General features: G+C 47.7%; 2 protein-coding genes across 3 annotated transcripts; both read left to right on the top strand.

Moving 5' to 3' along the window:
* The first annotated feature begins 1,823 nt into the window (after positions 1 to 1,823).
* SEC23B (SEC23 homolog B, COPII component) lies at positions 1,824 to 22,603 on the top strand. The gene is made up of 20 exons (XM_086631787.1): positions 1,824 to 1,856; positions 4,411 to 4,646; positions 5,662 to 5,719; positions 6,327 to 6,413; positions 6,625 to 6,861; positions 7,239 to 7,324; positions 8,127 to 8,271; positions 8,730 to 8,888; positions 9,670 to 9,785; positions 12,932 to 13,055; positions 13,556 to 13,636; positions 13,937 to 14,026; positions 14,848 to 14,954; positions 15,139 to 15,292; positions 16,668 to 16,745; positions 17,032 to 17,193; positions 18,001 to 18,087; positions 19,899 to 20,054; positions 20,904 to 20,969; positions 22,129 to 22,603. Exons 2-20 carry the CDS (start codon positions 4,426 to 4,428, stop codon positions 22,216 to 22,218), a joined length of 2,304 nt encoding a protein of 767 aa, XP_086487913.1. The 5' UTR covers positions 1,824 to 1,856; positions 4,411 to 4,425; the 3' UTR covers positions 22,219 to 22,603.
* A 577-nt stretch (positions 22,604 to 23,180) lies between these two features.
* On the top strand, positions 23,181 to 25,089 carry SMIM26 (small integral membrane protein 26). 2 transcript variants are annotated; one of them, XM_086630331.1, is made up of 2 exons: positions 23,181 to 23,319; positions 24,415 to 25,089. In XM_086630331.1, the coding sequence occupies exons 1-2, from the start codon at positions 23,181 to 23,183 to the stop codon at positions 24,597 to 24,599; spliced, it is 324 nt and encodes a 107-aa protein (XP_086486457.1). In that variant the 3' UTR covers positions 24,600 to 25,089. The 2 variants fall into 2 exon arrangements, with proteins under 2 accessions (XP_086486457.1, XP_086486464.1); XM_086630338.1 differs by having other exon boundaries at positions 23,202 to 23,325.
* The last annotated feature ends 1,956 nt before the right edge of the window (positions 25,090 to 27,045 follow it).

Here is a 27,045-nt window from a genome sequence, read left to right as displayed (position 1 = left end):
CTGCTGGGGGGAGGAGGTAGAGCCGGGAGGAAAAGGGGGGGGGGGGAAGGTGTCGGTTTTAAGATCTGGTTTTGTTTCTTTCTGTCCTCTCAAGTAATCGGTTTTTGTTTCCCTTTGTCCTTCTAAGTAATCATTAATAAACTGTTTTGCTTTGAGAAAAGCTCTGCCTGTTTTGCCCAGGACCATGGTTGGTGGGTGCTCCCTCTGTTCTTGTCTCAACCCTCAGTCCCTTTGGTTTTTTTTTTCTCTCCTCTCTACTTTACTGGAGAAGGAGAGACTGTGTGAGTTTTAGTTGCTGGATCAGCCTAAAACCACTACAACTGAGAAAAACGAGAGCCTGCTAATCAGACCTGCATGGAGGACCACGCTGCTGCACAGCATTTCAATTATGTGTCTCCTGTTGTTTTAAGCCGAGTATTACCAAACACCTTCAGAATGAACTTTAGTCTTTCTTCTAATTGATGACACTAAGAAAAATATAAAATATTCAAAACACAGACTTCTGTTGCATTTAAAAGAGAGAAAACAGAAAAAAAACCAAAAGCTTGACAGTGCATGGATGAGCAAACTCAATCACTCAATCAAATAGCATTAATTTTCTTTAAGCAAAGATGGAATGATGCTCACACAGAAGCCTAGGGAATAGGCTGACCACTACATGTATTTAAGGCCAGCATCCAAACTATTAGGTAAAGATGTTTCAGCAGCATTCAGCAATGGATTTATGTGCACACATTAAGATAGAACAAATCCTACTTACATGGAATTACATGAAGCTGTGGTGGAGGATTCATGTCATCCCTCTCACTAGGAACAGGCTTTGGCAAGAAACTGTGGAAAGCAACAAGAGAAGGAAGCAATGAAAGAGGGAACATATTTGCCCAGTTTCAAGGCACAGACAAGTTTCTGGGGCAAGTCAGACTTGGTCAAACCTCTACCACACATCCACAAGCAGCGTCTGAGGGAGTTGGGGCTGTTTAGCCTGGAGAAGAGGAGGCTGAGGGGAGACCTGATTACAGCCTACAAATACTTGAGAAGGGATGGTGGGGAGGTAGGGGAAGGGCTCTTTACATTAGTGATGGGTGATAGGACAAGAGGAAATGGGTATAAGCTTAGTCAGGGGAGATTCAGGTTGGATGTTAGAAAGAATTTCTTCTCTGAAAGGGTTGTCAGCCACTGGAATAGGCTGCCCAGGGAGGTGGTTGAGTCCCCATCCCTGGATGTGTTTAAGAAAAGGGTGAATGAACTACTTGAGGATATGGTTTAATGGGAGATTAGGGACGGTTGGACTGGATGATCTCTAAGGTCTTTTCCAACCTAGAAAATCTATGTTGCATTTCTGGATGTTGTGGCTATCCCTGGATCTCTCCTCACCAGAGGGTCTGGGCACAGGGGTTTTCCCAGTGGGTTGGGGTACAGGTTTTCCATGGAGTGACTGTAGCCTCAAGCCAGCTGTGAGGGTAAAGCTGCTGAGCACCCTGAGAGAAGAGCCGCTCCCCGCGTTCCGCAGCCCGCCGGCCAGTGCCGGTGCGGGAAGGCGACGCCCCCCGCCCCATATTTAGTAGGAGCACCGTGTGTGTCCCGAGCCCAACTCTGCACCTGGGGCCCTTACTCAACATGGCCTCCCTGACGCCACCGATGCGCCATGTTTGGTAGGGTCAAGCCGCTTCCCCTCCTTCAGAACGGCGCGTAGGGTGCCCTTAGCCAAGATGTCGGCGGAGCCTCGCCAGGCGAAGGCGGGGCGTGCTGGTGCCGCCATCTTGCCTGCGGGCACCCCGTACCGCTGAGCTGGCCTTGCCGGGCGCGCGGGGCCTGCCGGGAGAGAGCGGCGGCGAGGAGCGGCGCGGCGCGGGCAGGTGGGCGCTGCGGGGGGTGCCCGGGGGTTCTCGTCCCCTGTGGCTGTGCGTGGGGCCTGCGGGTGGTGTCCCCTGTATTGGGGCTGGGGGGCCAGTGGCATCTCCTGTGAGGGGAGGTGGGGGGGGGTGCCAGTGGCATCCCCTGTGAGGGGGGGCTGGGGGGGGGCAGTGGCATCCCCTGTGAGGGGGGGGCTGGGGGGCCAGTGGCATCCCCTGCGAGGGGGGGCTGGGGGCGGGCAGTGGCATCCCCTGTGAGGGGGGGGCTGGGGGGCCAGTGGCAGGCCCTGTGAGGGGGGGCTGGCGGTGCCAGTGGCATCCCCTGTGAGGCGGCAGTGGCGTCCACCATGAGGAGGGGCTGCGGGAGTGTCAGTGGCGTCCTCTGTAGTGGGGGCTGGGGAGGGGTCAGTTGCGTCCGTTATGAGGGGAGCTTGGGGGGGGTCAGTGGTGTTCCCTATGAGGGGGGCTAAGGGGATCTGGGATGTCCCCTATAGAGGGGAATGGGGAGGGTCAGTGGTGTCCCCTATGGGGGGTACTGGGGAGACCCAGCGTTGTCCCCTACAGCAGTGTCCCATAGAGCAGCACAGAGGCTCAGCGATGTCCCCTGTAGCTGTGCCTGGGCGGGGGATTGGCAGTGTCCCCGGGCTGAGCTGAGAGGGCCGGGCAGTGTCCTCTCACAGCATAGGGCTGGGGGCAGCCGTGTCCCTTGTGGCTGTGCTGGGGGTCAGCAGTCCCACCTGTAGCAGTGCAGGGGGTCAGTGCTTTACCCTATGGCAGTACTGGGGATCAGTGGCGTAGGGGTCAGAGATGGCCCCTATAGCTTTGCTAGGGATCTGTGGTGTCCTCTATATGCTTCCTGGTGAAGGGCTGGGAATCTGTGGCTTTCCCTATAGCACTGCTAGGAAGCAGCAGCATTGCCTGTAGCTTTGCTGGAATGAGTGGGAGTCAGCAGTGTGCTCTATAGCAGACCTCATACGGAGGGTGGAATACTACCACCACTCATCTGCTGAGGCTTTGGAAGGGTCCATCCTCTCCTGCACAGGGGCTTTGGGACCTCACTGCTGCTGGGAAGGGCCCTGGAGGTCTCTGCAGAACCAGGGCCAGAGGGTCCTTCGTTGGTGGGGGAGGTGGGCAGAATGGGCAGACAAACAGCCCTAAACTGGCCCTACACAGCCCTCGTTGGGGTGGGGGTGCCTCTCCTCCTGCCATTCTGACCCTAAAGTAGGGCCACAACCCATGCCAAACCCAGCCAGGCAATCGGAGCTTGGCTTGGGGCATGGGAGTGGTGCAGTTGGAGGAACACAGAGTAAATCTGCACTGCGATTGCGCTGCATACCTGAGATGTCAGGTGTTTATCTTGCTGTTCTGCTGTGTGGGATCTTTAACAGAGAAGTTCAGCTCTAACTTTTACCCTGACAGACCTGTTTGTGGTGGGGATTCGTTGCTGAACCCTTCCGTTTGTGGGGATGGAAATACAGGGCCCATGAGTTTGATTTACCTCCTTAACAGCAAGGACGAAGAAAATGCTGATAAGTTTAAACGTCTGTAGGACAATGTTACATCAAAACTTCTCCTCTGGGGGAGGTGCTGCTTCTGATTTCTCATGCCTGTGGCCCTCCTAAATCTTTCACCTGCAGTGAGGACCAGGAGTAAGGTAATCCTGGATCATCTGCAGCCAGAGGTGAACCTCTGAGTTTCCTTGGCTGGAGCGAGTCGTGGTGCTGCTGCTGTTTGCTCTGTGAGTTGCTGCCAGTGCTGTGTGGTGTTTGTGGGCTGGATTTGACGAATGAGTTTTTCAGTAGGCTTGTCCTTCCCTTTCTCAGAGACACAAAAGGTAACGATGGCCTGGGAGGTCTTTTTCACATCTTACTCTGAGGAGTTTAGTGAGGCAATACAGAGAGTGACTTCTCTGGTGTGTTGGGGATATCCCTCCTTGAATGGAATGTCTTTTCTGAAGTCTTCTGGACTGTCAATTCCTCCCTCACTGGGAGTGGGACATAGTGCCATGCACAGAGGGTGTCTAAAATCACCAAAGACCTTTTTTGTTGTGTACTCTTTTGCATCTCTAAGCGGGACAGGCTGACAACCAGATGACATTTGTCATGAGTGTTTTGGTCTCAAACTTGGCCTCCTTTTCTCCCTACAAGGTTTTAGGGGAATGCTTCAGGATGTGTTGCAAATCTGACCTGTTTTCCTTTACTGACTCAAGTCAGGCAGGATTGCCTTGAGGCCAGCCTGCGGCTGAATAAGTATTGGGATATTAAATGTGGATCACAAGAAAAACCAACTTGCATTCTGGCTTTGATGTCAGATTTCCTTGTTTCATCATTGGATTTGATGGGGTTTCAATTGTCTGGGATGTTGATGAGAGCACTGGAGAGAAGAGATTAATGTAGTTGTGCAGTTCATTTGATAATGGGATTAACTCGTTATAACGTATTGGCCTTGTCCTGCAATGTCTTGTGCCTACGTGTAGTTGATCTGCTGACCTCCTTTGCAGGACTGTTGACCAAACAGGTGACCGCTGCCTGAACATGTATTGCTTATGTCCTTTCAGAGCTTCTGGAGTCCCATGGCGACATACCTAGAGTTCATACAGCAAAATGAGGAGCGTGACGGAGTGCGTTTCAGCTGGAATGTGTGGCCCTCCAGCAGGCTGGAGGCCACAAGGATGGTTGTCCCCCTGGCCTGTCTTCTGACCCCACTGAAGGAGCGTCTTGACCTGCCACCTGTGCAGTATGAACCCGTGCTTTGTAGTAGGCCGACTTGCAAAGCAGTGCTCAACCCACTCTGGTACGAATTTCTTGGCTGGGGATGTTAAGAGAGGCTGGAGAATACCTAGTTTTTATCTGGACTTCACTACTTCCTTGTTCCCCTTTTTCTCTGCCCGGTGCCTGGCAGCCTCTTTCATTTAGGTGTAGTGGGTTTGTTAAACTCCATGTATACCTAATGGGACACATTGAATGCCAGTTGAATGCCAGCCCGTTACTAGAGCTGCCAGAGACAGAGGAGAGAGGATGTGGAAACGGCCAGTCGTCTTACCATCGCAGAGAATTTTGTGGTGAATGATGAAACTTAAACAAAGATGCCGATTGTAGTGATATTGTCCTCTGGGCTCTGATGTTCACTTAGTTTCCTGCTTCCTACACATCCTACTGTTTGTAGGTCAGTTCCAGTATAAGCATCGATGTTTTCTTTGAAGTTTGCTGAGAATTTAAGAGAAACAATCTCAGTCCCAAAATCGTGTGATGATCATACATACTTGGAGCATAGCATTGGGCTGAGAAAAAGCAGGGAAGGCCAGTAAAAGGAAGGAAGATGAGATCAAGCCCGTGAAATAAGAACATGGGCAGGCTCTACTGCACCAGCAGTTACAGGATGTTGTAACAGGCAGAGGAGAGCAAACTCTTTGGGGCAGGGAACAGCTTGTTTGTTCAGTGTTTGAGCAGGATCTTGGTGATCCTGCTGCTCTGTGACTGGAGCACTTGTGTGCTACAGCTGTACAAACAATGAGATGACTGAGATAAGCCCAAATGTGGTTAAATAACGATTAGACCCTAGTCTTTGTCTGCCAAAGGCTGAGTTCCTGAGTGATCTGTGACACTGACAAGCCTGGAAGTGGCAGGGCTGGATGACCTGACTTATGGCGATAGAACAAGAGTCCGAATCCCTAAAACTCTTGTCGTTCAAGTTGGAGTGTCTGATACTCTGTTTCTTCCTCAGTGCTGTGAACCAGCATAGATAATTGTGAAGCTGCACTGTAAAATTGTTCCTGTAGTTATACTAATGCCTCATCTTTCCCTTGCAGCCAAGTTGACTATCGAGCCAAGCTCTGGGCTTGTAACTTCTGTTTTCAGAGAAATCAGGTAAGTTGGAAAAAGCATCAACCCTTCTATCTTTTCAGTGAACTTGTTATTGATGGTCTCCCCTGGCAAAGGATGTTAAGCATAAATTCTGCTTTTCTAGGTGCCTTCCCTTGGCCTTTTTCTCTTGCTGAACCCAGGCCAGAGTACTCGTTAATGGGTCTATTTTCAGTTCAGTTCTGCCAGGGATTTTACCAGCATGTAGGGCATAGGAAGCAGATAAAAATGCTATCTTGTCCCATGTGTTTCCAGTGTGGTCTTTGCACTTGATGTTTCCTGTTCTTGCGGAGCATGAAATTCATTAGATTTGAGTAGCCTTTTGCTATCAGAAACTGTTGCGTGGCTAAATGAATTTCAGCTAATGCACAGTCGCTGCATTAGTCCTGCTTTTTATTTACACTGGATTGAGCAGCTGTCCGTACTGCTGGCCACTTGTCTGTGCTTAGGAAAACAGCAGTATGGGTCATGAACCAATCAGATTGGTGCAGTGGCAGTAAATGAAGAGTTAAATAACCAGACCATGAGCGGGACAGCCTCTTCACTGCAGAGGAGAGCCCTGCATTTCTGTCATGCAACTTCCTTGTCCTAATTTCTTGTTCTCTTTTTTCAGTTCCCCCCAGCTTATGCAGGCATATCGGAAGTCAATCAGCCAGCAGAGCTCATGCCTCAGTTTTCAACAATTGAATATATAGTGCAGGTAAATGAATCAAAAGCAACTTGGAAGCCCCCAGAATTGTCTCCTTTTTGACAGCTTATGTATGTATCAGATTTACTTAAGATAATACAAATAAATAACATTTCTGCAAGGTGCTTAAGATAGAGCTCAGTTTTATTCCTTGGTGGGAGGCGTTGTAAAGTGTCACCTGGCATATGCACGCGCCTGGTAAATCCATCTCTTTCCCTATTAGCGAGGTCCGCAGACGCCATTGATCTTCCTTTACGTTGTTGACACGTGCTTGGAAGAGGAAGACTTGCAGGCGCTGAAGGAGTCTCTCCAGATGTCCTTAAGCTTGCTGCCTGCCGATGCGCTGGTGGGGCTTATCACTTTCGGCAGAATGGTCCAGGTTCACGAGCTGAGCTGTGAAGGGATTTCCAAGAGCTACGTGTTCAGGGGCACAAAGGACCTGACAGCTAAGCAAATACAGGTGTGTTGGGCCATCTCTTGGGCCAGTGGCTTGTTCCTGTTAGCTCTGTTGACACCGCTGCTGCTCTTTCAAGCTCTGGGCTCTTAGGCAAGAAGGAGGGTTCAGTGCTCTTAACTGTTAGCCTGTTTCCCTCCCAGTATCTGTCCTGTCTTTTTGCCTTTGTAAATTCCTTGGAAGCTTGTCCAAGATAGGATTTGTCTATCTCGCATAATGAACCCATTGATCCATTCCTTATGTTCAAAGATTAATGATTTTGCAGATTCAAATGTATTGAATGCTACAGTGTTACAGGCCTCAGGGTACATTGCTTGACAGCAAATAATACATTTAGTGTTTGAATAGTACATCTCCTCTGCCTCCTCTTTACTGTTCTCTAGGATATGCTTGGGCTTTCGAGGCCGGCCATCCCCATTCAACAGGGAAGACCTCTTCAAACTCCAGAGCAACCTGTTATTTCAAGCAGGTAAGCTGCACCAGCACAGCAGAATAGCATGGCAGATGTTCTGTGTGTCTTCTTTGGGGTCATGCTGCTAAACCTGTTTCCCAAGAGGAGTCTTTGTAAGAAGATTTAAACGGTGTTGTCACGGTTGTTTCCCTACATGGTGGTATGGATGGATGGGATTTACTAGAGCTGCAGGCAATGTATTAGACTTCTGTAGTATCTTGGTTTTGCAGTTGCAAGTACATGCTTGCCATTCAGGTTAGATTTCTACTTGAAAAAGAGAGAGTAGCTGTCTTGGGAAAGCATATTGCTCAGGAGTCATTTGGAGCAAGGGCCGGTCTTTTTGATTGACTAGCGAATGGGGGCCTCCTGTATGCAAAAAATCCTACATGCCACCTTCTACTCCCTGACTGAGCAAGACCAAAAAATGATTGACAGGCAAGCAGCAACCCCTGAACAGTAAAAGTAAAGCTGTATTTGCCTTCGTTGACTACAGTTTTCTCTTTCTCATCTCCTTTTTTTTTCAGTGGCAGCTCTTGTGCATTTTAGGGGACTAAATCACCATTGAAGTTCTTTCGTATGCTTTATGTGACTTTGCCTTCTTGTCAGTTCCTGATGTCTTGCTTTAATCATGTTTTTTATTTTGCACAGGCCTGTTATCTGGGAAAGTTTGGATGTAAGAAGGGAACATGCCACATGACTTTTTGCTTCTGATAACTATCTCAGTGCAATTTATGTGTGCCAGGAGCAAAGCAGCACTTTCTTTATTCTCGAAACTGAAAGGACTTATAAGCAGGAAAACGTTTTATTTGAATTTTTGCAGGTTTCTGCAGCCGGTACATAAGATTGACATGAATTTAACAGATCTGCTTGGAGAACTGCAAAGGGACCCATGGCCAGTGACCCAGGGAAAGAGGCCTTTACGTTCCACTGGAGTAGCTCTTTCGATTGCTGTAGGATTATTGGAGGTACTCGTAGTGCTGTTGTTTGAGATGAGATGGTCAAAGTAAGCACCTGGCAGTCTTTGCTGAGACATGTGCAGCTGTCAGTCCAGCTTGGTCTGTGGCCCAGAGGTGTTGGGCTGCACCATGTGGAGGTGATACTATACACTGGATTTATCTGAGGGTCATCTAAGATGTAAATAAAAAGAACAGAAATTGCCTGCTTCCTGTTATGAAGACAGGAAGTTTGATGTAGCTTGGGTCTAAACTCGAGAGTGCTGTGACTGTCAGGAAATGCGTCGCTGTTTATCGAGGCGGCCTCTAGCAGAGACAGGTCCCTAATGACGTTGCAGAAACACATGTAGGTGCTTCTCTCAAGAAAGCATTATTGCCATTTAGTACATTTAATAAGTCTCTCCCTTTGTTTTTCCTTTTTTTTTCCCCCCACTCTCTCTCTGATATATATATGTTTATTTTTATTTTAGGGCACATTTCCAAACACAGGGGCCAGAATAATGCTGTTTACAGGTGGGCCACCGACACAAGGACCAGGCATGGTGGTAGGAGATGAACTGAAAACACCTATCCGTTCTTGGCACGACATAGAGAAGGACAACGCAAGGTTCATGAAGAAGGCTACCAAAGTAGGTGGTAGTGCCTGCTGGGTGTGCTTAAGAACAAAAACTGAATATCGTGTTAGTACACCAAATGGAGGGAAAGGACATAACACAAACCTACATACACTGCTTTGTTGGCTGCTTCCCAGTGTCCTTCCCAGGGAACAAACATATTCCATTCTCTCAATGTGGGAACAATATGTCCAGATACTTGCATGGTTGTCCTTGAAGTGCCTCAGCCTTTTGTGTATGTTAAATTGTGAGAATGGCCAGGGGAAGGGTAAAAAAACCTTCCTCCTAGTTACTTCTCCAGCAGTCTTGTGCCTTCTCAGAGAAAGGAGTATTTCAGTGTTGTTTCTTAGCTGGTGGTGGGTGGCGAGTTTGTTCATCAACATCATCTCTCCTTCTGGGAAAGAAAAAACCTGTCTTCCAAGGACTGTTCACTTCCAGAAAGCCTCTTTTGTCTTCCTGCTGTATGAAACAACAGTTAAAATAGTAAAAATGTCGGGCATGAATTGTGCCTGTCAGCTTAGAGGAAGCAATGTTACACCTGTTCTCTTAACTATCACCTGGAAACCTTGGGTTTCCACTAAGTTGTCACAAAGATCCTGTGCAATTCATGCACTGTCTTTATCTGTGACATGCAACTCAAGTGTGCTCCAGCAAAGCAGTAAGAGCAAACAGCTGTTTGGTTACTACAGGATTGGTAATTGCTTCATTTTACCTTGTGTTTCATGTGTGGGCCTCAGCTGGAGAGCAGTAGAAAACGGCCTGTTGCAGCATCCTAAACACTGTGTGTTTTCCCCAGCACTACGAGACTCTGGCTAATCGCACTGCAGCCAACGGGCATTGCATCGACATCTACGCCTGCGCCTTGGATCAAACTGGCCTGCTAGAGATGAAGTGTTGTGCGAACCTCACCGGGTATGTTCACAGCAAGAGAGCACAAAACTGGCACCTGTGTTTTAATTTTTAGAGAGGGAGAATTGTTCAGAAAGCAGTTAAGTTTGCTTTCAGGGCAAAAGAGTGAGATTTTTATCATTCTGTTCTAAACTGTGGTTTGAATTTGCCAGGAATTATATGGCAAACCTCCCCTGATCCCAGTCCACATTTCTGAAGCCTCAAAATAGCATGTGAATTAGCACTGCTGGTAGAAAACTTGATGTCCTGCTTTGAGAAAGGTATTTTAAAGCATGGTGCAACATATCTTTTGCAAACGCCTTCTGTCTCCTTCGGAGATAGCAAGTATCCTTACCAGAATTAATGGGGTAAAGATGCCGAGCGTTGTGGTGTGTGCATGACTGGAGTGCCGTCGGAAGAGCAGTTTCAGGTGTGATCGGTAGAAGCTTTCCTTATATGGGCCAGATTTTCTCTGCTTAACAGCTCGCTTGCATTCTCTCCAGGGATTCTTGGCTTCCCTGGCTCTAGTTTTAAGTGACGTCTCTAAGAGGTAAATGTCTGTGTTTCATATTGGTGAAAACCCCATGGTCTCTGTGAGGAAGGCTGTGTGCTGAACTGGGCCTTTTAGGCACTCATCATATCTTTTATTGGCCATTTTAAATCTGTATGTCTAGAGACCAGAGAATGGTTTGGGCAAAGCAAGGCATTTGTAAACAATACATAATCCTCAGTAAGCAGAAGAGAGATTGTTTGACCCTTTGGTTGTGTCACTAAGGCCCATCTGATCAGGCCTGCATTTACCAAGGCACCTCAGGGAGGCACAGCACGGACCCATGCACCTGTCCTCATGCTACAGCAGTGCAGCCATCCTGTCTGTGGTGTGGGTGGTTCCAGCCGTGCACCCACCTGCTCAGGGGAAGCAGGCTGAGCAAAGCTCTCTTCTGGGTTGAGATGTTTCTAACACAAGTGTTTTTAAGGCAGGTAAAGGTACGGCAAGAAATACAGCTGAGAAAGCAAGCTGGCGAAGATGGAGCATTAACTTGTCTGGCTTGGGAGGAGGCATCCATAGAATGGTTTGGGTTGGAAGGGACCTTAAAGATCATCTAATTCTAACCCACGTGCCATGGGCAGGGACATCTTCCGCTACATCAGGTTGCCCAAAGCCTCATCCAGCCTGGCCTTGAACACTTCCAGGGAGGGGGCAGCCACAACTTTTCAGGGCAACCTGTTCCAGTGCCTCACCACCCTCAGAGTGAAGAATTTCTTCTTTAGATCTAATCTAAATCTGCCCTCTTTCAGTTTAAAGCCATTGCCCCTTGTCCTATCACTACATACCCTTGTAAAAAGCCCCTCTCCAGCTTTCTTGTAGGCCCCCTTAAAGTAGTGGAAGGCTGCTATAAGATCACCCTGGAGCCTTCTCTTCTCCAGGCTGAGCAACCCCAACTCTCTCAGCCTGTCTTCATAGCAGAGGTGCTCCAGCCCTCAGATCATCTTCGTGGCCTCCTCTGGACTCGCTGAAGCAGCTCCGTGTCCTTCTTATGTTTGGGATTCCAGAGCTGAATGCAGTACTGGAGGTGGGGTCTCACGAGAGCAGAGTAGAGGGGCAGAATCACCTCCCGCGACCTGCTGGCCACACTGCTTTTGATGCAGCCCGGGATACGGTTGGCTTTCTGGGCTGCCAGCGCACATTGCCGGCTCATGTTGAGCTTCTCATCCACCAGCACTCCCAAGTCCTTTTCCTCAGGGCTGCTCTCAATCCATTCTCCACCCAGCCTGTAGTTGTGCTTGGGATTGCCCTGATCCACGTGCAGGACCTTGCACTTGGTCTTGTTGAACTTCATGAGGTTCTCAAAGGCCCACCTCTCCAGCCTGTCAAGGTCCCTCTGGATGGCATCCCTTCCCTCCAGCGTGTCCACAACACCACACAGCTTGGTCTCATCTGCAAACTTGCTGAGGGTGCCCTCAATCCCACTGTCTGTGTCGCCAACAAAGATGTTAAACAAATCTGTCCCAAACACCGACCCCAGAGGAACGCTGCTTGTCACTGGTCTCCACTTGGACATCGAACCGTTGACCTTAACTCCTTGAGTGCAACCATCCAGTCATTCCTTATCCACCGAGTGGTCCATCCGTCAAATCCATGTCTCTCCAATTTAGAGACAAGGGTGTTGTGCAGGATAGTGTCAAATGCTTTGGACAAGTCCAGGCAGGTGACATCAGTTGCTCTTCCCATATTCACCAACACTGTAACCCTGTCATTGAAGACTACCAAATTTGCCAGGCACAATTTGCTCTTAGTGAAGCCATGCTGGCTGTCACCAATCACCTCCTTATTTTCCATGTGCCTTAGCATAGTTGCCAGGAGGATCTGCTCCATGATCTTGCCAGACACGTAGGTGAGACTGACTGGCCTGTAGCTCCCTTGGTCTTCTTTTTTTCCGTTTTTGAAAATGGAGTCTGTGTTTCCCCTTGTCCAGTTGGTGGGAACTTCACCAGACTGCCATGAGTTCTGAAATATGATGGATAGTGGCTTAACAACTTCATCCGCCAGTTCCCTCAGGACCTGCGGATGCACCTCATCAGGTCCCATGGACTTGTCCACCTTCAGGTTCTTTAGATGGTCTCGAACCTAATCTTCTCTTACAGTGGGTGGTTCTTCATTCTCACAGTCCCTGCCTTTGCCTTCTGTGACTTGGGCTGTGCAGCTGGAGCTCTTGACAGTGAAGACTGAGCCCCAAAAACGTCACTGAGTACCTCAGCCTTCTCCATATCCTGGGTTACCAGGTCTCCTATTTCCTTTTGGAGAGGCCCTGCGTTTTCCGTAGTTGTCCTGTTATCACTGATACACTTATAGAAGCTTTTCTTGTTGCCCTTGGTGTCCCTGGCCAGACTTAATTCTATCAGGGCTTTAGCTTCCCTAACCTTAGACAATTTCTCTGTATTCTTCCCAGGCTACTTGTCCTTGCTTCCACCATCGGTAGGTGACCCTTTTGTGTTTGAGTTTTTCCATAAATCTGCATTCCCTGATGTGAATTCTTCCTATGCAAAGGCTGCTTTAAAACAGTTTCTGCATGTGTTTGCATGCATGAGTTGGAAGAATGTACCCTTTTTGCTTTGCTTCTCGTTCCCAGTTGCTTCAGTTTCCTTGTGTATTGTTTTTTCTTTCCCAGAGGACACATGGTGATGGGAGACTCCTTCAACACTTCTCTCTTCAAGCAGACCTTCCAGCGGGTATTTAACAAAGGGTTCAACGGGGAATTTCGGATGGCTTTTGGTGCAAGTTTGGATGTGAAGGTGAGAGATTAGCTTTATTGGATAACATTAACTGGGAAATACACGTGCTGTTCATTCAAAAGTTGATTAATCATTTGGAGTGTAGAAAATTCTGCATGTTTGAGGTCAACTGTAGTGCCTGTTTTGAGAGAAGCACCACACTGGAGTGAGTGGAGGGATTTTTGTTTAAAAGCTTATTACGTTTATGTTGTTTGTTTTGTTTTGTGGTTTTTTTTTTTAAAGGCAGCTGAGCTCAGGCTCTCCACACTCAGCAAAGAACATTTCATACTCTCTCGTCACTATAAATATGTCTTTATTATTAAAATGTGACTGTGTAGATTCTTTTACATTAACTAATTGTAGCAGTAGGTGTTCTGGGAGAGTACTCAGATATACTTTCCTTGACAGCCATGTGTATGTATCATCTGATTGAAGCTGATTTAGTCTGTGTGTATTCTATTTGACTGACTTGATTAAAAAAAAAAACAAACAAAAACCAACGTTTTTTTACCTTGTCCTAGACATCTAGGGAGCTGAAAATTGCAGGAGCTATTGGACCATGCATATCCTTGAATGCTAAAGGGCCATGTGTCTCTGAAAATGTAAGTTTCTGATGTGGAAAAATCTTTATTAAAGAAGTAAATAAACAGTGCAAAGTTTCAGTCTAGATGCACAGCTCAGCTGGTAAGTCAGGGTTTTCAAGGAGAAGAAAAATTTGGAAACAACCCTAGGAAAAGATAGTCTTTCCTAGACTAAATTCTTGCCCTGAAAGGCTGTCTTTAACTGTATGTCCTTCAGTAACTTCATTCACTCCCAAATCTAGAAGGCTTGCTGTAACTTCTACTGCTTGCCGTACGTGCTGCTTGGGATAAAAATGCTGCTTTCTTTTCAATTCTATGCAGGAGCTTGGAATTGGAGGAACATCTCAATGGAAAATTTGTACTCTGGATCCCAGCACAACTCTGGCCATTTACTTCGAAGTGGTAAATCAGGTCAGTCTTGGTTTCTCTTTTTTTATTATTATTATTATTTTGTGTGTGCGTCATCTTTTTTACACACTGAAGTATTTATTTGTAACAGGGCCAGGAAATGCAATGACATCCCCTGTGTTGCAGATGGATGGTTGCAAAGCAACCAAGTGTTTTCTGCCAAAGAAATCGTCTCAGAGGTTGTTTTCATATGCATAAATTGCCTAATATTTTTGTTCTGTACCAAACCTGCATTCTTTCCTTGCCTTCTTCCTGTGGTATTTATTTAACAAAGAAGAAATTGTCTTTTTGCCAGGAGGTGCTGTGGAGAATAAAAGTATAAATACATTCAAATTCTTAGAGAGTTGGTCCTCTCAGTTGTAATAAATTGATGTCTCAGAAGCAACTTTTGGCTGGGGAGGTTTCTAAGCGTGTAGCAGCTAGAAGCTAGGAAGGCCACCCCAAAGGAATTATATTCCACATATATCTCTCTGTCTCCTCTGCTGTGTGGGCTCGTTACTGTTGGGAGTAGGATGGTGGACTCACAGGACCTTTGCTCAGACCTTGTACTGCCATTCTTACGTTCACTGCTAAAGAGATGGAAAGTTGCAGTTGTCCTTTAAGGTGCAAGCTGATAAAGTGTCAGGCACAATATCGAATGGGCCCAACACCACTTAACTCTGAGGGCTGCTGGAAAACACACCACCAACAGATGTGTCTCTCTTCTCTAGTCCATCTCTAGCTTGTACTTATTCTAACTCAAATGATGCCCTGGAGTTCTCTGTAGTGTACAGTGTTATGGAAAAGCCAGCTCGTTTTGAAGGCTTCTCTCGTTTCATTTGCAGCACAACGCACCGATACCTCAGGGAGGCAGAGGGGCAGTGCAGTTTGTCACTCAGTATCAACACTCCAGTACTCAGAAACGCATTCGTGTAACCACCGTCGCCAGAAAGTGAGTATCTTGTGCCTGCTCTTTGACAGAATGGCAGAAACTTAAGCCATGGTCTGTGCTGGAATTTTTCTAGCTTTTTGTTGCGTGCATTGGTTGCAGAGCATTTGGCACAGCGAGGATGACTCTGGTTTGGGTTTTGCCAAAGGTAGATGCATGCAGCACTAACCCTTTACTAACCCTATAGCTGGGCAGATGCACAGAGTCAACTCCAGCATATAGAAGCTGCGTTTGACCAGGAAGCAGCTGCTGTGCTGATGGCACGACTGGGAGTGTACAGAGCTGAATCTGAGGAGGGACCTGATGTTCTGCGATGGCTGGACAGACAGCTGATCAGACTGGTAAGACCAACAGACTGCAGTTGGGTGCATTCTTGATTTTAGTAAAAACGATCTCTGGAAATGAAACACCATTCTTTTTCCAGATTGACTTGCTTCATTTGTGCTGTCATGACGGTCACATAGTTGGAGTAAGCCATAGCTCAGAAGTCAGTATGATCAGCGTAGGTAAACATGCCATCACACTGAAGGGGTTAAACCTGAGACTGAAGAAGTGATAGTGAAACACAGTAATGCCGGTGGGAAGGGACTCGTGGAGGTCTCTGGTTCAACTCCCCTGCTCAGAGTAGGGCCAGCTTTGAAGTTAGAGCACGTTGCACCAGGTCTCGTTCAGATGAGTTCTGGCGATTTTCTCTTGCTTTTCTTGACAACCTGTTCCAATGTTTGATCGCAGTTACTGTGATTTTTTTTTTTTTTTTTTCCTTTTCTCTCCCGCCTGTCCCACCATCAGAATTTCCATTTCTCCAGCTACCTGTCAGGTAGCTATAGACAGCAATATTGACTCCCTGATCCCACTCTTCACCAGGCTGAACAAAACCAACTTCTTCAGGTTCTCTTTCTACATGAGGTCCTCCAGCTTGGTAGCCTTTGCTAAACTCAATCCAGTATATCCATGTCTGTCTTGCACTGGGAAACCCCAAATTGGACACAGCATTCAGATGTGGGCTTACTGGTGCCAAGTTCAGAGTTGTAATCACTTCTGCAACTTCACACTGTCTTTTGCTTTGAATTTCACAAGCTTGAATTGCCTAAATTGGTTCTGGCTTTGACCAAACACCCATGTGCAGTTGATACTAACAGACCAGGCACATCAGACACTGAAAAAGCAGGGCCAGTATCAAATAAAGATTTGAGCTTCAAAACACATGTGGACATGCTGCATGCTGAGATGATTGTGGAGTCATTTACAGTTAAATTGCTAAAACCATCAATGCTGCTTATTTTCAATGAAGCAGTTGGTGAAATGCCAGTCTGCTGGTGCTCTAGAAGGAAGTAGAGTTGCTGCAGAGGTGTTTCATAGCATACAAAGCAGCTTAGGTATAACATAGTGTTCCTGATTTAATGGAAACAAAAATTGGTAGTACTAGAAGCACTATTTCTTTCATTTTTAGACAATTTCAAATCTAGATGATGTATATATAAAAATAGATAAATAGATCAAGTCATCATTCTCATTCTTGTAAGATACAGAAACCAGTGGCTTAAAGAAAAATAAATTTTATAATACTTGTTATTGTCATTTTCATGCCTTGGTTGCTCCGTTCAAAAATAACTGAAAGAACACCCTTCTGAAAAAAAAAAGTGTTAATTCTGAAAAAAAAAAAAATAAAAAAAAGAAAAAAAGAGATAACCAAAGTATCCATTTTGCTTCCAACAGTGTCAGAAATTTGGACAATACAACAAAGATGATCCCAACTCCTTCAGATTGTCAGAATCGTTTTCTTTGTATCCCCAGGTAAGAACTTCACTTCCCACAGGTGTGGGAAAAGTGCCCAAGGATGAGTGAGAGTGATGATAAAACATCTTGTGCCATTGATCAAGAGGGGAGGAACAGATGCTTCTTTAATTTGATGGTCCTATAGTTCAGTGCTGAAATGAATGACTGATAAGGGAAGAACTCTGAGGAGTTAATGAGGGGCAGACTTTTTCCAAAGAATTTGCTGTTCATAAAGATTGGACTTGAGTGTAGAAGTTTTGGCAATTTGCTCACATTTCTCTTCTCACTCATCTTTCTGGTGCAGTTCATGTTCCATCTGCGACGCTCCCCATTCCTGCAGGTCTTCAATAACAGCCCAGATGAATCTTCTTATTACCGTCACCACTTTGCTAGGCAAGATCTGACCCAGTCTCTCATTATGATTCAGCCCATCCTTTATGCTTATTCTTTCCATGGACCTCCTGAGGTGAGTCCCTGTTGAACAGGAAGAAGTGGATCAATCCAAAATAATGAGCGTTTAGCCAGAGTAACACTATTTCAGCAAAAAGGCCTCCGTGTATTTTTTTTTTAATCAAGGTAATTATTAAAGGATGAGATGGGGCAATGTAAAATACAAATTGTGTTTTCAGTAAGCTTACAGCTTTGATTTAAAAAAACCCCTAAAAACCGACAAGCCACAGGCCCCACCCCCCACATCCAGTGACTGTTGCGGTTGTCAGTATCACTTCTGCTTCTCTGCCAGAGGCTGCCATCTCCATGAGCCTCAGCCCTTCCAGATCATAATCTTCCACCAACTGCTTGTTGTTAATTTCAGTTGTTAATGCAGCAGTGTTTAGCTGTGTCCAAGTATTCAGTGGACAGACATGGATTCCGTTACACTGACAGCTTCCTTGAGAGGAGTGTGTCTGGCAGGAAGGAAACTCAGGAGCTGCTGGAGTAACACTTCGAAACCGTCTTGGCAGCATTTGCGATGTTTCAAGTGTGATTCCGTATTATTCTTGCTTTTGTTCCAAGATCATTTCAAATTAAACTGGGATGGCCATAGAAACCGCTGTCTTGCATCCTGCGCTTCATCCAGTAGCTGATGAGCTGCTGCTCCGTTCAGCGATGCTGCAGGAGGCCGACTGCGCCCTGCGGAGTGTTCACGCGGACTGAGCAGCTGTTGGGGGAGCTGCTGTACAGGCAGGGCTGAGCAAGCTGCTCAGCCAACCCTGGAGGTTAATATGGTTCCAAGGGCTTAGTGGTGACTGACTTTCTCCTTCATTTTCCCCAGCCAGTGCTTTTGGACAGCAGCAGTATTCTTCCTGACAGAATCCTTCTGATGGATACTTTCTTCCAGATAGTGATCTACCTTGGTGAGGTACAGTGAAATATGTTCTCATTCTCTGTTGGCGCTCCCTCCCTTCTGCCTCGCATGCAGTGTCACTGTTAGTATAAAAAATGCTGCTGGCAAAGCCCACACTAGTGTAATGACATCGTGTACGTGCTGCCAGCTGTAATACAATTACCACACAACCTGACTTAACACAAAAATCCTGCTGGAGCCGCTGAGGGTGTGTTCTGCCCTGAGGAATAGCTGTCATGTTAGTTTAGTGGTGAGGATGGTCCCTTACCATGCCTGGAAAAGGACAGAGAAACTTCAAACTAAGCAGGACAGAGAGCTGCAGTTTGTTTCAGACACACGATGTACTTGGTTGCTGGGTTTTGAAGCTTAAATACTGCTGCCCTTGAAGAAATTAGTTGCGACTTTTTCCAGTTTTTGCTTTTAAATATTGGACATTTTTGACAGTTGCTCTTATATTCCTTCCATCGTGACTGAGGTGTCTAGGTACTGGCCCCTTCTGAACATCCAGATTTATAGCAATATGCAAAGCCTTGGCTTTCCAGTGCCTCTTCAGTATGCAGGCCTGTAGATCTGTGTTTCAGTCCTGTCAGGTTTTGTAAGGGAGCGTAGAATGGAAATGTCTCACCCTGAAGTAGTTATGGGGCAAGGGATGAAGAGGAAGCTGGCTTTCCGTTTCTTCCTCTGGAAATCTCCCTGTTCTTTGATGCCTTTTTTCCCCCTTATATCCTTTGTAGTCCTGCTTGGGGAGTGGCCCTCATCCAGTTTCTTCTACCTAAACATGGCGTCAGATGGGAGTAGTTTAAATAAACCCGTCTTGGTTTGTGGTCAAACATTGCTATTAGTGTAAACTTTTTGGGAGGCATTTTAACTCTTCCCTTTGTGTTTGAACTAAGCTACTTCATTTAATGCCTGCTATTAGAACTCTCTAAGTTTGGCATGATAGTTTGTGGCAGCTCCATGTTAGCTCCTGACTTCCCTATATATATGTGTATACAAATACATATATATAATGTATTTGTTCCTTTTGAGAAGCGAGCAGGGATATCTGATTGACAGGACTGAACAGGAGTTGAATGCTTGAGTCAACAATGACAATAAACCTTCCAGTTACCTTAAACGGTTTCTACCTGCTGTTGCAGAGCAAGACACTCAGCAACTGGGTGAAATTTCGACAAAGGACGAGCTAAGTGTGTGATCTGCGCATGTACAGCGCAGTTGTTAGGTACACGTTGTTGTGTACCTTGAAAATACTGTAAGGCCATGGGTGCTTCGTTTAAGATTCAGAATGCCAGTGATTTATAAATGCTTTGTGTTCCTGTGTTGGCGCAAGCTGAAACGTAAAGGCTGGAAGATCACTGTCAATGAATCACTCTTGCTTTGCACAAACTGCTACCAGGTTTTGTGGTGAGTGTCTGTTCTTAAATTCAGGGACAGAAACTAAGTAATGTTTTTGCCAGAGTAACGAAAGTGTGTGTTTGCCCTGTGCTCTGTAAGCAGAAGTACCTGTCATGTTCTGCTGCCTTCAGTTGTGCAGTTAAGAAAGGGAGGTGTGCAGACATTTAGATTAGATACAAGGAAGAAATTTTTCACTCAGAGGGTGGTGAGGTACTGGAACAGGTTGCCCAGAGAAGTTGTAGATGCCCCATCCCTGGAAGTGTTCAAGGCCAGGCTGGATGAGGCTTTGGGCAACCTGGTGTAGTGGAGGGTGTCCCTGCCCATGGCAGGGGGGTTGGAACTAGATGATCTTTGAGGTCCCTTCCAACCCGAACCATTCTATGATTCTATGATGTTTACTATTTTTCCATTTCCCCCTGTCTTGTCAATAGACTATTGCCCAGTGGCAGAAAGCTGGTTACCAAGACATGCCCGAATACGAAAACTTCAAGCACCTGCTGCAGGCCCCACTGGATGACGCCCAGGAAATCTTGCAGACTAGATTCCCAATGCCGCGTTACATCCACACGGAACATGGGGGCAGTCAGGTAAGGAGGTTTATCGAGGAACTCTTTCTGTTGTTGAACAGAGCAAAGAGCTGTCTTTTTGCTTTACTGAGAGGATGTTTCTGACAGTTAAATACAGTGGTAATTTAGCTCCTCAAAGTACAGAGCTTGCATGTTTTCTCATGAGCTTTTACTACAACTTTGTCTTTTAATAAGCCAATGACTTGCTGAATATGCTTTTGAAATCTGAGGATGGAAAAAAACAAAAAAGCCAGCTTAAATATCTTTTTACTCTCCAAAGAGGTGGGAAGGAAATTATTTGGTTGTGTATCTACGTTTAGCCAAGACAGGGAGTGCAGCTGGCTTGCTAGAACAGTAAGTTATGCTGAATGATTGACCATCTGTTCCTTTATTCTCTATTGCCAAATGAGGATATAAAATAGTTCCTATTTTTGCTCTTCCTGGAATCACAGTTGTGTGGTGCTTGTTTGTAGCAGTGAAGAGGCAGGAACTGATGCTCCAAACCAAAGATTCAGTATTAGTTTTTGAGGTGACCATATTGTGCTGGTCCTCCAGTGACCTCTTTTCTGCAGAGTGGATGGGGGCACATGAGGGACAGCGCTGGTGACATGCCTGTGTCGCATGGAACAGGAGCTGCCCTGCCAGGCGAGCACTGCTTGCCGTAGCAGAGCATTCTTTGCCTCTTGGAATCGAGTTGTTTGTGGAGCAGGACTGTTTCTGGACTTGAAACCTGTGAGAGTTAAATTAGCACCTTGCTTGCAAAACCAGAGGAACATCACTAGTCATGTATCTAAGGCGGTAAGGAGTCTTGAGGGAGCTGACAGGTCTGTCATTTTACATAACTGCTGCTCTGTTGTCTTGTCTTAACAGGCCCGGTTCCTCTTGTCTAAAGTGAACCCTTCTCAGACCCACAATAACCTCTATGCGTGGGGACAGGTAAGCAATGGAAGAGCTGCCATGTTTGGGAATACTGTAAAATGTACGTTTACGTATTTGTTTACACAGCAGCCATCCTGCTTCACTGCAGGGCCACAAACTGTGAGCAGGTTACACTTTTCTGTTTCTGACTGAAGAGCTTTTTGTTGACATATGTGACTGGATTGGAAAAATCTTACAGTGCTTTGCGGTGCAAGGAAACGAGGTATTTCTATGTTCCAAAGGATCTGATAATGGAATTACCAGCTGAGACTGCAATACCTGTAGCGTTTTAAAAGACACGCCTGATTTATTAGATTTGTTAGGCAAGTTAGGTTTTTATTCAACCTACCTAAAGTCCATGGTTGTTGTTGGTAAGGTAAACAGTACTGGTGGGGAGCACTAGATGACAAGATGATCAGAATACAGTTTTCAAGCCTGGATGACTAAACTTGCTTTCCTGTTGTACTAAATCCACCCTAAATTTTCAGCCAAGTCCAGTTGACGTCAGCGCTTTTTCTCAATGGATCCAACGAATGGCTGTCCCAATACAGGTGCTGCCAGAACAGTTCAGTACCTCAGCAGCTTGATGGCAGCAGATGAGTGGTGTCCACAAGGAGTGCTTTGCCTCTGTGATCTACCTTCCTGTGTCCAAGCTACAACACGGGGCACGTACAGACCAGGAGACTTTTTTGTGGTGGCTGCTACGGAAGGAAGCAGCTAATTTGATGTAGAATATGCTCTTACAGGTCTCAGGTGACCTGATGTAGAAATTTATCTCCACTTTTCCCTACAAATATGATTTAAAACTGTTAGGTCACAATGTATTTAGTATTCTGGAAAAAGTAACTAGCATATGGATACATATAGATCTAATTTATTTGAGAATACTGGACTTTTAGACCCTCTTGCTTTACTTTGTTTGTGTAGAGCTTTGGGCAGCAAAATTCCTAATGCTTCAGAAAGAAGAAACATTCTTTTTTCTAGTAGTTCAGGTTGCACCATAGTGTCAGTGCTGTTGCCAGAGTAGCATCTTTCCACTAGATCTGTCCTTTGCAGGAAAAAAGGCGGTTGATTTAGCAGGCAATCATTTCAGAGTGCTGGCATCTGATTTGCTCTTGGTTAGTCCCCAGTGTTAACAACACTATTTTAGGCTTATTATTTCTTTATTTTTATGCAGGAATCGGGAGCTCCAATCTTGACCGATGATGTTAGTCTCCAGGTATTCATGGACCATCTGAAAAAGCTGGCAGTTTCAAGTGCGTCATGACTTTGATCCAACGGAGAAGCAAGACTTGATGGAAGAGTTACACAGATCATGTTGATGACAGAAGTGGAGCAACTTATTTACATTTCCTTTTTTCTCTCTCTCTTAGACTAAGGTTTTTAAGTATGAAATGAAATAAATATTCTGGGAGAGTTTTGTACTTGGCCCTTCTAGATGTTAATTTATTTGTACTCCCTTTTGGTCTATATTGTTTACTCTACATTTTTCATACATTGCAATTGGAGCTAAAGGATGTTTTAGCCAATACAGCTTTTATCGGTCTTTAGCTTAATTTTTAGTGTTGTGTGTTATTGAAAGGTGTCTTTTAGCAACCAGGAGCTGTATTAATGAAAAATAAAGCTGGCTGAGAGCATTACTATTTAGTGCTCTCTCTAATTCACCTGTACGAGGAATGGACTTGGCCTCTCTCCTTTTCCTTTTGGAAAACATAACACTGGGGTATGCACACGCTATCGAACATGATTTTGAGACGCTCCTACAGGACAGACGCAGGAAGGGGCCGAGACCTACAGCCCCTCCTTGGCAGCTGATGGCGGCACGCTGAAGTGTTGCCCCTGGGCCTGAACGTCAGCGCCTCCCTTCGCTCTTCAGCGCGGCATTAACGGGCTGGAACACCCACGGCAGAGCCGGCGGTGCCGCTGCTGCTAACCCGGCTGCGCGCCTCAGTGGGATGTCCCGGTGGGCGCTCCGGCCCGGGCTCCCCCGCCTCACGGCTCCCGCCCACGCTCGGTTCTCAGCCGCCATCTCGCTCCGCGCCCGGGCGCCGTGTTTTCCAGGAAGAGCGCAGCTTTTCCGTGCCGGACCCGCCCCTCCGCGGCCATCCTCCGCCAGCCCCCGCCCCGCACCCCGGGCGCACGCGCGCACGGCGGCCCTCCTCCCCTCGCCCTCCGCGCCGTCCATTGGCGGCGGGGCCCGCCCAGCGAGAGAGGGCGGCGAGGGGGACGATGCAGGCTGCGCGGGGGTCGATGTGGGCGGCGGTGTGGAACGCGCGGGCGGCGCTGCTGTACTCGTTGGGCGGCTGGACGTTGCTGGGCGCCGCGCTCCACTACAGCTCCGGCGGCGGCGAGAGCGGCGACAGGCCCGGTACGGGCTACGGGGGCCCCCCGCGCCCGGGGAGCGGCCCGAGGTCACCTCGGCGGCGCGTGGCGGCGGGCGTGTGACGTGGCGAGGGGGCGGGGCTGGGCTGAGGGGCGGGGCTCGGGCGCCGCCGGCGGAGCGGTTCTCCCGCCGCGGCTGTGGCGGCTGTCTCGGCCGAGCAAGGCAGCGCCGGGTGCCGCCTGCGCCGAGCTGCCCCGGCAGCCCGCCCGCTCGCCTCTCGGGGCTGTTGGGGCTGTTGGGGCTGTGCGGGGCGAGGGCTCCGCATGGGGCGGGTGCGCCCGGGGCGCGCTGCTGCGGGCGCGCTGTGCGCCCGGGCATCCCGAGGAGGCTCGTCCTGAGGGAAGATAAACCCGGTGGTGATGGGAAAAGGATGTGCTTTATCTCTCGTGACAGGAATAGGGTCTAGACCCTTTCCAACTTGTTCCTTTTATTTACACTGCGAGACTGGTTCGAAGCTGGGCCAGAGGAGGTTTAGACTGGACGTTAGGAAGCATTTCTTTGCGGAGAGGGTGGTCAGACACTGGAACAGGCTTCCTAGAGCTGTGGGCGATGTTCCATGCCTGTCAGTGCTTAAGAGGCATTTGGACAATGCTCTTAATAACGTGCTTTAACTTTTGGTCAGCCCTGAAGTGGTCAGGCAGTTGGACTAGGTGATCGTTGTAGATCCCTTCCAACTGAAAATGTTCTGTTCCGTTCTATTCTATTCTATTCTATTCTATTCTATTCTATTCTATTCTATTCTATTCTATTCTATTCTATTGGCTCCCTGGGTTCCTCTTGCACTTCCTCAGCAGCTTACTGCTTAGTAAGGTGTGGTAACATGGAGCTAGCTGTAATGTGGATAACTTGGAAGCCAGTTGTTATTGCTGCTACTGTAATACTCATACTAATCCAGTACCAGTGCAGCAGGCCAACTTACCCTAGTAAATCACTTTTTTCTCAGCAATTTTCTCAGAATTTGAGAAAAAGCAAAAAGAAGACCAAATGCCTATGTGGCTGCTGTTTTGCCGAGATGAAGGGATAAAACGTTTTTATTGGTATGCTCTTTTTTTTCTCCCTCCCCACCCCTCTATTCCTTAGAGAATGAAAGTGGTCCTCAGGCAAACGAAGGAGCCCGCAAGGAAGTATACACTAAAGAAACAGTTTTAGGAATAAAAGTGACAACAGTAATAACATACAAGGAAGTTCAGCCTCCTATTACTCGATTTCTCAGGCATTTAAAATCATTGTTTGATTCTAAGAACGACCCTCCTTCCGAAAATTGAGTGATCTGGAAGCTCAGAACTTTGTGCGGAAGCTGGCTTGTCCAGAGAAAGTCATCCTGGCGCCTGGCATCAGACCGTCGGTGGGAAACTTTCTCTTGCATTGCTGAAACGACAGCTTCATCTCTGACATAACCTGGTGGAACTTGCATACCTCCTCGTCTGCTCAGATCACTGCTGTTCTTTGCATGTGTTTTCAAACTATTAAACACGAACTGGGTGGTGAGACGTTAACGCATCTGCGTGCTGCCTGGCGTCTTGTGTCTGACAGTCCGACCAGGTGGCTGTTGTGGCTTTTTTGTGAAGTTGATTTCCCAGCTGGTGTGCGGAACATACCTGGGTGATTCAGGATGTATCTGGAATGGCTCCTCGACTGATCAGCTCTGAAACGGATACTTTTAAGAACGGTGACTGAGCGGGAAGGAACGTAGTTTAATCTTTCGGGCATGAGAGTTGTTAACCGTCCTTCAAATAAAAGCTTACAAGAAATGAATTACAAGTGCAGAAATACTACTGTAAGCTGAAAACTTGCTAAGTTTTCTGCTCCAGGCCTTCCACCAGGCCCTTGTTTCTGTAGGGGTTTTGCTGATCCTTATACATGCTGCCTCCCCTTGTAGGGTACTGCCCCCCAGCTGCTGTGGCTGTAACTAGCTTTCATTCTATAGGGATGTCGTGGGTTTGTACGATCCGGCAACTAAACTCCACGCAACCAGTTTCTCACTCCAGTAAAGTGGAGAGGAGAAAAATGTAATAAAGAGACTGAGGATCAAGACAAGAACAGAGGGAGCACCTACCAATCATGGTCCCGGGCAAAACAGACCTGGCTTTCTTAAAGCAAAACAATTTATTAATGGTTACTTAAAAGGACAAAGGGAAACAAAACTGGTTACTTGAGAGGGTAAAAAGAAACAAAGCCAGATCTTAAAACCAACACCTTCCTTCCCCCCCCTTTTCTTTTCCTCCTGGCTCTGCCTCCTCCCCCCAGCAGCGCAGGGGGGCAGGGACTGGGGGAGTGCAGGTCAGTTCATCCCATGCTGTTACTGCCGCTTTTCTCTTAAAGGAGGAGGAGTTCTTACACCCTTTTCCCTTGCTCCAGTGGATCCCCTACTCATGAGGAAAAATCCACAAACTTCTCCAGTGTGAGTCCTACCCGCAGGATGCAATCCTTCCCCATCGGATTGCTCCAGTGTCTTGGAGTCTTAGGGAGTTGTTGCCACTCACTCCGGCGTGGGTCGTCACGCAGACTCCAGATGCCTCTCTACCTTGTTGTGCATCCCAACACGACCATCCTCAGGCTCAGGCATCTCCTCTCCACGGGCTGCGAGTGGGTCTCTGCTCCACCGAGGCCGTCCTGGCTGCAGGGGGGCCACCTGCTGTCTTGCCACTCGCTGCAGGGGAAACTCAGCTCCGGCACACCTCCTCCCGCTCCATCCTCACTGACCTGGTGTCGATGCGGTCATTTCTCTCAGTTCTCAGTCCTCTGCGCATGAACTCAGCCCAGTGGGCACCCCGGCAGCGGGGCGCTCCCCGAGTTCCCCAGCTGGCTCCGCCGCCGCCATCCTCAGTGGGCGGCGCCGGCCCGACGCAGGCAGCCGCCCGGCCAGGAGCCAGGTAGCCAGGTAGCGGGGGCAGTGCCCTCCTCCGTTCTCTCCTCGCTCCTGGGCAAAGTACCTTTTCCGGTTCCTTTGTCCTGACTTAAATAGAGCAATTCGCAGAGGCGCCGACTGGCTCAACCCCGAGGGGGATGGGAGTCCGATCTGGTGGCCAGAACCAAGTCTAACCTGGTTCCAAAACCGGGGAGGTCGCAGGGAGCAAAGCCCCTTTCCTGCCACCAGAACCCTCCCACCCCCCATCAAACCATGACAAGGGTTTTCCGTAGTCATTGTGAACATCATCTCCTTTCACAGTAAGGTGCTCCTGGCCACTGTTTTCTATAGGTGTTTCCCTCAGCTTCTCTCACTGCTGACCCTCATTGCTATAGGGCCCTCCTGCAGCCAACACTTCCACTTCTAGAAGGCTACCCACAGCCCCTACTTTCTACAGGGGGCTTCCACCAGTCCCTATAGATACGAACTCCCTTTAAAGGAAGCTGACGCCAGACCCTGCACAAGCAGACCTTCCTTTCTGTAGGATTTTCCCCGCCCCTACAGATACCTCCCTGTTTCTATAGGGGCTGCCTGCTGTCCCTATATCCTTTTCTAGGGTCCCTCTGCACCGCCCCACCACTGGTCCATATAAGGACTCCCCATAGTCCCTGCAGACACCACACTGCTACACAGAAAGCTGTCTCCAGCCCCTCTGCCCACACACCCCAGCTTCTGTAGGGCCTTTTACGCGACAAGAGCCCCAGCCCATACACCTGCAGACTCACCTTTATGGGCTCCTACGGTCCCTACAACCACCACCTCCTTTTCCAGAAAGCTCCTCCCAGCCGCTAGTTTCTGTGTGC

This window comes from Tauraco erythrolophus, chromosome 2 (genome assembly GCF_009769465.1).
Source record: "Tauraco erythrolophus isolate bTauEry1 chromosome 2, bTauEry1.pri, whole genome shotgun sequence".
NCBI lineage: Eukaryota > Metazoa > Chordata > Aves > Musophagiformes > Musophagidae > Tauraco > Tauraco erythrolophus.
The sequence above is the reverse complement of the archived record's forward strand: the minus strand, read 5'-3'. Positions and strand labels throughout refer to the sequence as shown.